The sequence below is a fragment of the Hydra vulgaris genome, chromosome 08 (genome assembly GCF_038396675.1).
Source record: "Hydra vulgaris chromosome 08, alternate assembly HydraT2T_AEP".
Lineage (NCBI taxonomy): Eukaryota > Metazoa > Cnidaria > Hydrozoa > Anthoathecata > Hydridae > Hydra > Hydra vulgaris.
This window is the reverse complement of record NC_088927.1, coordinates 60,332,366-60,343,595: the sequence shown is the minus strand read 5'-3', so window position 1 is coordinate 60,343,595 and position 11,230 is coordinate 60,332,366. Positions and strand designations below refer to the sequence as shown.

The following is an 11,230-nucleotide window of genomic DNA, read 5'->3' as shown; positions in this document are numbered from 1 at the left end:
ACGTTCGATTTTTCTCCGTCTTTATAAATCGGGATAACTTTAGCAATTTTTATTAGGTCAGGGAAAACCCCTTTTTGAATAGATGTTTTAAAAACTTTAAATAGAATATTTTTCAAACTTTCAAAGCAATCTATAATTATGTTCCCGTTTATTCCATCGGCACCGATTGCTGTGTGTCTTTTTAGAGATTTGAAGGCTCTTTCAAACTCTTCAGTTGATAAATCTAGGAATAAGCCATGAGGAGAAAGTAAATTATTAGAAGTTGTCAAAAAATCATTAAAGGAAATATTCGTAGAAGGAATCCTATTAGCCAGCCTACTTCCGACATCAGTAAAGTATTTATTAAATTCTTCTGCTATTTCATTTGGTTCATATACACATAAATTATTTATTTTAATCATTTTCAGAAGAAAATTTTAACAGGTTTTCTGATTCCCCGTTATTTCTTTTAATATTTTCCATATTTGTTTTGAGTCATTTTTATATTTAGTAATAAGATTAGAGTAATAATTTTTTTTCAGGTTTTTACGAATTTTTTCAAACAGAGTTTTGTAGTTTTTATATATGCGTAAATTAGCATGAGATTTTTTTTTAAATATTTTATATAAAAATTTTGTTTAATTTTTGAAGATTTTTTAAGACCCTTGGTAATCCAAGGACTTTTTAAAGTTTTTGGTTTTAAGGTTATTTCGAAAACGGGAAAAATTGCATCGTACACCGAGAAGAATGTATTAAAGAACTTATTATAGATTACATTTATGTCTTCATTAAAATTTATATGCTTCCAGTTTAACATTGATAACTGATACTTAAACGTTTCTAAATTTTTTTTGTTAAAAATACGTTTTCTTATAGTTTGACTTTTGATAGTGTTAGGAGTTAAAATTGTGTTGATTGTTAGAAAAATGGGAAAGTGGTCTGATATATCTGATTTTATACTGCCTTTTTGTATGTTATTGTTATATACATCTGTTGATAAAATATTGTCTATTAGGGTTGATAAGCGGTATTGCTTCTGATACAAATATTTCATCATACAATTTTTTTATTTTTTTGTTTTCGCTATATCGTAAGCAATCCATATTTAAATCGCCAATTACAAAGTTTTTTTTCTTTTCTTTGTTACCTTTATGAAAAATATTGTGTTTTAAGTATAAGCCTAAATTTTCTGACGCACCACCAGGTGGTCTATAACAACAACTTAGTACAATGCTTTTGCTTTTAAACTTATCGCTTTTATTGTTTAAAATTTAAATACACCGATTGAGCGAATTTAAAACACGTCATTTTTAAGAGGTCTGAACTCCAATAGGAGGGGTAAAAAGATACTTCCGTTACAATATTTACTTGAGAAAACGAAGTATAAACATCTAACTAATACTGCTAAAACAAATATTTACTTTAAAATCAATCATGGAGTACAATATGATTTCAAAGATGAAAGTTGAAGAGTTAAAAAACTATCTAAAGTTAAGAGGATTAAAGTTAAATGGTAAAAAGGAAGAGTTAGTCGCTCGTGTATTTGCTGCAATAGAAAACAATGTTCTACCAATAAAAACAGCAGTAGAAGTTGAGGCAGATTTAAAAAAAGAGTATAATTTGAAACTTGAATTAGACAATATGCAAATACCTGATCCATTTAAAATTCTTGATGGCTGGATGGACAAACAAGAGGGTATGCCATTCTGGCCAATGTTGCTATATACAGATATATTCACCTATTTAATGTTCAATCCATCAGAACTAGGAAGTAAAGACTTAAGTGACTATAAAAACTCAAAAGCATACAGCTACTATAAATCTTCCTGGATTCAGCCTCTTATGTATCATAATTTAACAGAAAGTAACTATTGCATATTTAAATCAGAATGTCGAAGATCACAATCTATTAATGATACATATCATAAACTGTGGTTAGTATTAGAAAAAAATGCAAAAATAAAAGCCTGTCATTGCGCATCCATGGCTGGCATGGCTCAAACTTGTAATCATGCTGCTGCAGCAATGATAGAGTTGAAGCTGCTGTAAGAAACGGATTAACAAACCCTGCATGTACAAGCACTTCAAATGAATGGCTGCCATCTCGAAAAGAAGTAGCACCTTCTAAAATCAAAGATCTTGACTTTAGTCGTGAAGATTTTGGCGAAAGAGGTAAAAAAAAGAGAAAGTTAGTAGATATAAAAAAAGAAAAATATAATCCTCTATCAAATAATACAGTGCAGTTATTAAATATCAACGATGTAGCTTCTGCTCTTGAGAACATTGTGCCGACAAGCATTTTGTTTACTGCTGTTCCAAAGCCAAAAATAGACTTTATTCGTGAAGTTTTGACAAACGTTGATATGCCACCAGTTGATTTGCCAAGCATTGACAGTTTAATTTCTACCTCTTCGTGTTGTTCTGAATTTTTTACAAGTTTAAAAGTAAGCATGTCAGCTGAAAATATAAAACGAATAGAGTTAGTAACACGAGGTCAAAATGAAAATGAAAATTGGTATCACTATCGAAAATGTGTTATAACTGCCTCTAAAGCTCATGAGGTAGCAACGAATATAGATAAAGTTAAAAAAACTGTCGGTGGGTATCATAACTTTTGGTCACTAAACCAAAAAATATCAGGTCTGACATTTACTAACCCCAATATCCCAGCCTTAAAATATCGTCGTATAATGGAAGTTGAAGCAGTGAATGCATTTTATGAAAAAATGAAAGGTCATCATAAAAATCTTACTTTGAATGAATGTGGACTTTACCTGGATTATGAACATCCTTACATTGGAGCAAGTCCAGACCGAATAATGTCATGTGATTGCTGTCCTAAAGCATGTATTGAGGTGAAATGCCCTTACAAGATTAATTTTACAACACCAACAGAATTAAATTTACCATATTTAATAAAAGTAAAACTTAAAACTAACCATACTTATTACACCCAATGTATGTTACAAATGGCTGTTACAAGGTGCAGTGCTACATACTTTGTTGTATGGACTCCACATGGCATAGTTGTTGATAAAATTAATTTTGATGTGTCTTTGTGGAATTTCTTAAAGGAAAAATATATTAATTATTATAAAGATTATTATTTGAAATCTATTTTTAGCACATAATCTAAATCTTTTCAAAAAACATTTTTTTACATTTAGGTTTTTATCATATTTTTAAAAACTACGTTGTTTTTTTTCCACTTTTGCCTTGTTTCTTAATTGTTATCTTTCTCTAATTCTATTATTTTTGTTTTTAAAATGTTTCTTGATAAAATTTATTTTTTAATGTTTGTCAGTAAAATATATACTGTGATAATACTGTGATTTGAGGATATATTTATATTTTAATGTTGGTGAATGAAATTTAAATAGAAATCTTCAAACTTTTTCATTTCTTTTCCATTTGTTTAACCTAAGTAAACTATATGTAAAGATAGTGAAAATTGACGTTAAATTTCACCATTGTTACATATAATTTAAGTTTTGGTGGTCTTCTTTTTAATTAATTGAATTTTATTAAAAAGTTTTTGCTTTGATTTTTGTACTTCATTATACTATTCCTTACCTCTCCTGCAGGGTCTCAATTTTCCTATACTTTCATAAAATTTATATGGTAAAAAGGTGGTAACAAATTAAAAATGTTGGACCTTCAGTACTTTTTATAAACGTAAGGGGGAAGTACCCCTTGAATTAAGTAAAAATTGAAAAAAATTTTTTTGTTTGTTTCGGAAACAAAAATTAATGAAGAACACAATGAAATTAAGAGATATTGTAAACAATGTCAGGAAAGTGGAATAATTTCAATTTTTTGAACCATACTCATCAAGTTTAACCATAGCAACGCACATAGCAACGATAAAGCTTCTGCTTATCTGCTTATTTCAGAGGCTCACATAAAGTTTTTAATCTGCTCATAATAAAGACTTTTTTCTACTTTGTTTTTACTTTAATTATATACTTTGCTTAAATTAAGTTTGACTCGATTGCCTCTAATTATTTCAGTTTTTAAACATTCTTAAAATTCTATTATTTACTTTGTTATGAGTTGTCAAGTGTAATAAGAACATATTTTATCAAATTTTAATAAAAATTAGTCTTAATTATGGGAAGAAAAGATAGAGTCAAGCAAAGAACTAGAGTTACTGGAAAGAAAAGAGTTTTTTGTGGTAACCAACACACTTTATCATCACCAACATCAATGACAAACTCAAAAAAATATTCAGAGGTTGATACTAGTTCTTCAAGATCAGCCAACAAGATTGAATATATTAAAAATGATGTTCCAAATAAAAATGATGAAAAAATAAATGGTTATAGAGTAATTGATGTTGAAATTTTAAACACTATATTTGAATCTTTATGTTGTCCACAGTGTATTAACGACAATAGCTTGGTATTGAAAGAAAACTTTGTGAAAAAAAAAGGATAAGCTTCGAATTTAATATGTTGCTGCAGTGTTTGTGGATATAGAAAAGATTTCTATACATCTAAAGTTTGTAACCGCACTCATGATATTAATCTACGTATTGTATATAGCATGAGATCAATTGGGCAAGGGTATTCAGGACTTGAAAAGTTTTCTGCATTAATGAACCTCCCAAGTCCGATGAGTAAAAAAAATTACAATGGTTCTGTAAAAGTTATTACTGACGCTGTTACTACAGTTGCTAAAGAAACAATGCTTCAGGCTGCAAAAGAAATTAAAGGTAATAGCAACAACATTGTTGATACTGGAGTATCAACTGATGGAACTTGGCAACGTAGAGGATACAGTTCACTGAACGGAGTTGTGACAACATTGTCGATGGATAATGGAAAAGTGTTAGATGTTGAGCCAATGAGTAGACTTTGTAAGCAATGTCAACTACGCAAAGATATAAAGTCTAAGAATTCAGAGAGCTACAAAAATTGGTACAAATCTCATAGTTGTAACGTAAATTGTATTGGCTCAGCAGGAAGTATGGAAGTGACTGGTGCCAAACGCATATTTAGTAGATCTGTCAAAGAGTATGGACTGCAGTATATTAAATTTTATGGAGATGGTGACAGTAAAAGTTATCCAGCTGTGAAATTTACTTATCCTGGTGTTGAAGTTGAAAAGTTAGAATGTGTTGGGCATGTTCAGAAACGAGTTGGGACACGTCTAAGAACATTAAAAAAAAACATGAAAAACCTCTGTGGCCGTGGAAAGTTAACAAACAGTCTTATTGATAAGCTTCAGAATTATTATGGGATTGCGGTAAGAAGTAATAAAAACAATCTACAAGGCATGAAGAAATCCATTCATGCTACACTTTTTCATGTTGCCTCATCAAAGGAAAATAACTGGCACACTCACTGTCCAATTGGTGAAAACAGTTGGTGCAGATATCAGAAAGATAAAGCAACTGGCAAATCAACGTACAAACCAGGTGGAGGACTTCCACTATCAATTATAAAACATTTAAAACCAATATATGCAGATTTAAGTGAGGAGTCTTTGTTACGTAAATGTTTGCATGGGCAGACACAAAATCAAAACGAAAGTCTAAATGCAATGATTTGGGATCGAATCCCGAAAACAAAGTATGTCAGCCTAACACAGTTAAAATTTGGAACATATGATGCTGTAGCAAACTTTAATATTGGGAGAAAAAGTTCTCTTTCAATTTATAAACAGTTAAACATGACTCCTGGGAACTATACATCAAGTTTGTGCGATAATCAAAATCGAAAACGTATTTATTTAGCTGGATATAAAAATCTAGAGTCATCCAAGAAGCGGCGAAAGGTTCTACGAGGGTTGACAAAAGCATCAAAGGACAAATATGAAAACTTTGAAGGAAGTCAGTATGCCCCTGAGTCATTCTGAAACTTTATTTTAAACATAAATTAGTTCTATTTTATATTTTTTGTGAAATTTAAATTTTTTTTTTCTGTTTTTGCGTTTTCTCAAAACAAGGTTTTTAAATGCCCCGGCTGTGATAACTTTGGAACTGCTTGGTGTTTAATGATGAAATTTTCAGTAATTGTCCTATTTTAAACCTTCTGTGATTTGAACCTCCACTTTTATGAAATACTTGACAGAACACGTTCTACGCCTATTTCAGTTGCCTAATTTTGACCAAAATTCATTAAACGGCAATATATTTGCCCCCTGAAGAACTAACTGTCATATTTTTCATAAAATTTGAGGTTCAGATCACAGTTCAAAGTATTAGTTAAAGGGAATTGCAGTATGACAGTTTGAATATATGTAGTTCTTTGGATAAGTTAGCCGGGGCATTAACTGTTTTTTGGTTATTTTTTCAATATTTTCCTGGTTACCATGGCAACAATGCACAATTTCTAAAAAATTTCATTCTGAAATGTAAAATTTTGACATTATATATTGTTTAAAATCAATTTTACTGTTTGAACATGAGTTTTAACGTTTTTGGGGTACTTCCCCCTTAAATCATCTCATATGTATATATCTATAAGTCCATCAAAGGCGGATCCATAGGGGTAGGGGTTAAAAACGAAATTAATTTGGGAGCCTGGGCATGAATAAAATAACATTAAAAAAATTGTCTGGTGCAAATTTAAAATCATGTGATTGCTTGCTTACAAATCATTAAATCTGATAATTGCCCCCCTCCCCTTACAAGATATTCTGGATCTGGAAAAAAAATAAAATCGCCCCTCCCCTTCCTACAAGGTTTGCATCCACCCTTAAGGTCCATAAACAATGTTGAAGATTTGTCAAGTGAAGTAAGTATCATTGCTGAAAATAATGAAATACCAAGTTATTAGTTTTTGAAACATAAAATAATCCCGGGGTAATATTTTACAATTCTGGGTTGGTAGTTTATATGGTTTTTGCAAACCCAAAAATACTGCTATTGCGGGTTTGTATTTTTACATTTTGTTTTTAAAGTTTTTAAACTAGTTTGCAAAAAAAGACATCGTAATCAAAGATAAAGAAGTAAGGACCGGCGATAGGTGTCTAACATCTCCCCCTACTCTAGTCTTGATTTGTAGTCGGCAAATATGGACATCGTTGGTCCTAGTCAGCAATATGCGCTTATGACACCCCAAGAAAAACACCTCTTCGTGCAGCCCCTGAAAGAAGTCATTGATATCAAAGTGAGACAAGGAATTTATGCCGCCTGTAGCTGATTTTAAATTTGCAGATCCTTCAACTTAAAAAAAAGTATTACATTTGTTTGGCATCCACTATTTTTGTGAATATGTCTTAGGCGTAAGGTATGAAATTATTTTGTTTTGTTTAATTTAATTTTTTAATTTCATTTTACATAAATTACAATTAATCGGTGCATTGACTACCAGGGGCGATTCTATTAATTAAAGGAGGGGGATCCTTAAATGGTGCCACTGCCTTTCAAAAAAAAGTTCTTAAAACTCCATATCTACAGACTAGCCGACTATATTCTTGAAAATACAAACTATGAAATATATAACTTGGAAATTGCCTTTATAGGGAGGGGTTGAGACAACCCCTTCCCCGTAAAATCGCGCCTGTTGATTAGACAATAATATAACGATTGAGATTTGAAAGTAAGTTATTCGACCTCCGATTAACCAATCAACCTCTATTATAGATTAGACAAAATAAGAAAACCCAAAGGCACAGGAATAAGTAATAAAACCCCAAAAAATATTTTACAAATAAAAACAATTAGGTGAAACAAAAAATTTATTTAATGAGTACTAATTTTTGGTTTAGGGTCAGCTATAAGTTTTGATTTTTAATTACAAAGTGCACCACACGTTAGTAAAATATCATCTGCATGTTGCAGCATGCTAATTGACATACTTCCATTTAGAATTCTGTACGTTTTAATACGGTTAATAGCTCGCTCTACATGTATTCTTAGATTTGCAACATGTTTTGTTTTTTGAACTTCTTCGGCGGTTAACTGGCTTTTTAAGCGGGCACCAGGGGGCACAACTAAAGTACAGAAATTTAAAATTAAATCTTCTTGAATTTGAAACCTCGATCAGCCATAACTTCGTCACCTCGTTCTAGTAGATTATAAATACCGCTATCTCTTGTAATAAACCTATCACTTGCTCTTCCTCCATAACACGATGAAAGAAATGTAATATATCCAGTTGGACTAACTCCTATTAAGAATTTAAATGTATTATGATGCTTATAGTCTGACTAGGTGCTTGATTGCTTATCAAGAGACTTTGAACGTTCTATAAAAACTTCTGCACAATCAAGAATTACTCTACATTTTTGATAACTAGCTTTTACAAAAACAGGTGGCAGATTGCTACGAATAGATTCTCGTGGAAGCCATACAACTAATGCTTTTCCTAAAACTTGACTTAACATTTTAATCCAAGTTGTGAATGTGCGTGAACACAATGCTGGGGATATGGCAAAACGATCGGCCAAGTCTTGATTTAGAAGTCCTAATCTTAATCGCATTAAAACAAGTAAAAACTCGTCTCTTTGTGATAGTTTTTTTGATTTTTTCATTAAAGCATGTTTTTTCTTGTTTTTAGAATTACTAAACCTTTTTGGACCAGACCAATAAAATCAATTTGGTAAATATGGTTTGATTAGTAGAAACAAACTCTCAAATAATGTGATTGTTGATAAAGCAAAATAAAAGTTCATTTTAGCATCAGTTTTGATTTTTCTCCATGTAAATACTGGACTTTTAACACTATCAAATATTTGACGTTTGAATCTTTGGCAAGTTAATGTTAACGTGTTTACTTTACTGATAAGTGATTCAATTAAATTACTCTTGTCAACACATACTTTGCAAACTTTAATTGATTGTATAGAGCAATACGAATGATCAGATCCTGGTGAGAAAAATAATATATTTGTTTGTGGTGAATTATTTTCTTCATCTAAATCTGTTAAAATATCATTAGAATGATATGGTTGTCCTGAAGCATGTGTCATAAAAGTTGGAATATTACTAGAATCAGTTGGTTGAAGCAAGTGAGGTGAGGTCGTTAAAGCATGTGTCATAAAAGTTGAACAACTGGTACCAGCAGTGCATTTAAGTTTTTGCTTTTTTAATGGTATAGGGTGTTTTAATAAATTTCTTCTAGATTTATTAGCTTTTATTTCATATCCAAGACATAAAGTAGGCGTAGGGTTTGCAGTTGAAGGAATTCCATCAACAAAGTGTATGGAGCATACCCTATCACTACCTGTTGGCTGCCATAATGTCTTATTTATAAATTCTCTTCTTAAAGCTTTGACCCATAATTGTCTTTCTTTATTTTGTTGATTTTCTGATGGAAACTTATATAATAAAAATGGCTTTTCGCATAATTGGCATTCCTCTCTTCTTATATTTTGTTGGTGTTCATTGCATAGTTCTTTTTTCCATTTTTTCAATCTATATGTACTATTTGTACAACCAATTACGGCACAATTAACTTTCGGCATCTTCAAATACAAATTTTGTTTTTAGATTATACTTTATAATTAAATAAATTTTATTTGAATGCTTTCGATAGATGTTTATACTTCGTTTTCTCAAGTTTTGAGATTTGATACGTTGTCTCTACTTTTAACCCTCCAACGGGGTCTCGAACTCCCAAATCATAATGGCGCGTTACAAAGCTCAATCGGTGTATTGTAACGATTTCTTTATCGCCATCATTAACACACAAATCATTCCTAACGTTATGCGCAATGTTTTGTTTTACGTAAATCAGAATTCCTCCGCCGCGTTTATTCAATTGTCTTTCTAATAAAATTGTTTCAAAACTATGGAAGTTAGAAGAAAACTAGGAAGATGGAGTTATTATTAAGCTCATTTTGTGAACACCAAGTTTCCGTTAAACAAATAATATCAAAATAGTTTTTAGTTTCTTCTATAAAATGTCGAAGATATTCAAAATTTTTGTTCATACTTCTTATATTTATGTGGACGATTCTGATTTTTTTGTTTTCATCGCCATTTTGAGAAAGAAATTCTTTTAAGTCACTAGCATAATGATAAAAACAATCTATTTTTAAGTCATTAAAATAATTAGCATCTGGATCTATGTTTTCATCAGATGCAATGTATTTGTTTCCGAAGTTGAAAAAAAGTGATTCATAGTCCTCCGTTTTACATTTTTTGTTGTTATCATTTTGTGTATACTAAATAAGATTTAAAAGAATTTCTTATACTTCCGAAGCGCGCGTTACAAGTTTGGTATATATAGCGTTAGCAAACTTACCCTCAGCTCGAAGTTCTTTTGCTTTTGTAAATAAAAGTCGTCGTTTTTCGATTGTGTAATTGCTATAGTCTTTGTTTATATATATTTTTTCGTTCCATAGTTTTCTTTTTTTATATTCATTTAATACGATTTCTCTATCTTTATAGTTAAGAAACTTTACCACGATAGTTTCTTTTTCCAGATTCGTGCTTCTTCCCAGTCCTGTGTGCTCTTTCAATTGCAATGTTGTTTTTAATTCCGAGTTTCTCCTTTAAGAACTCTTTGACCTTTGATTCGCTATCTTTCCAAGTTTCTTCTTCTCTTTCGTCAAAGCCATCAAAACGAAGATTATTTCGCCTACTCCTATCTTCTAATTCTGCTAATTTATCTTAAATAATTTCGGTGTATTTTAGATTCACGTTGTTTTTGTTATAATTATTCAATTTTACTTTTAAGTCATTTGATTCCTTAACAACTTGTTCATAATATTCATTCTGAAAATTCATTGTTTTAGTAACTTCAGCGATTTCTTTCTTCAGCAAAGCATTTTCCTTTTTTAATTTTTCAATTTCGTTGTAAAACTTTTCTTCTAATTTATCAAATCTATCTCCAAAGGTTTTTAGTAAAGTGCTTTCATGACATTCCAAAAATTCTTTTACAATTGTTAAAGATTTTGCCATTTTCGAATTATTTCAAAATATAAAAACTTATTTTAGCAGCAATAAAAACGCGTCTTATCTCGTTGAAAGTGTGCGCAAAAAAGTAAATATATATATATATATATATATATATATATATATATATATATATATATATATATATATATATATATATATATATAAATCTCGTTGAAAGTGTGCGCAAAAATATATATATATATATAAAAATAAATAAATATATATATATATATATATATAAATATGTATAAATATATATATATATATATATATATATATATATATATATATATATACATATATATATATATATATATATATATAAATATATATGTATACATATATATATGTTATATATAGAGATATATGTATATATATCAAAATAATACTATTTTGGTA

At 30.0% G+C, this 11,230-nt stretch overlaps 1 protein-coding gene across 1 annotated transcript; it reads right to left on the bottom strand.

Annotated features, from left to right (window-relative positions):
• Positions 1-7,717: 7,717 nt before the first annotated feature.
• Positions 7,718-8,460, bottom strand: LOC136083513 (uncharacterized). Its single transcript, XM_065802916.1, has 3 exons — positions 8,172-8,460; positions 7,965-8,096; positions 7,718-7,920 (listed from the first exon to the last, which is right to left on the bottom strand). The coding sequence occupies exons 1-3, from the start codon at positions 8,458-8,460 to the stop codon at positions 7,718-7,720; spliced, it is 624 nt and encodes a 207-aa protein (XP_065658988.1).
• Between the last annotated feature and the right edge of the window lie 2,770 nt (positions 8,461-11,230).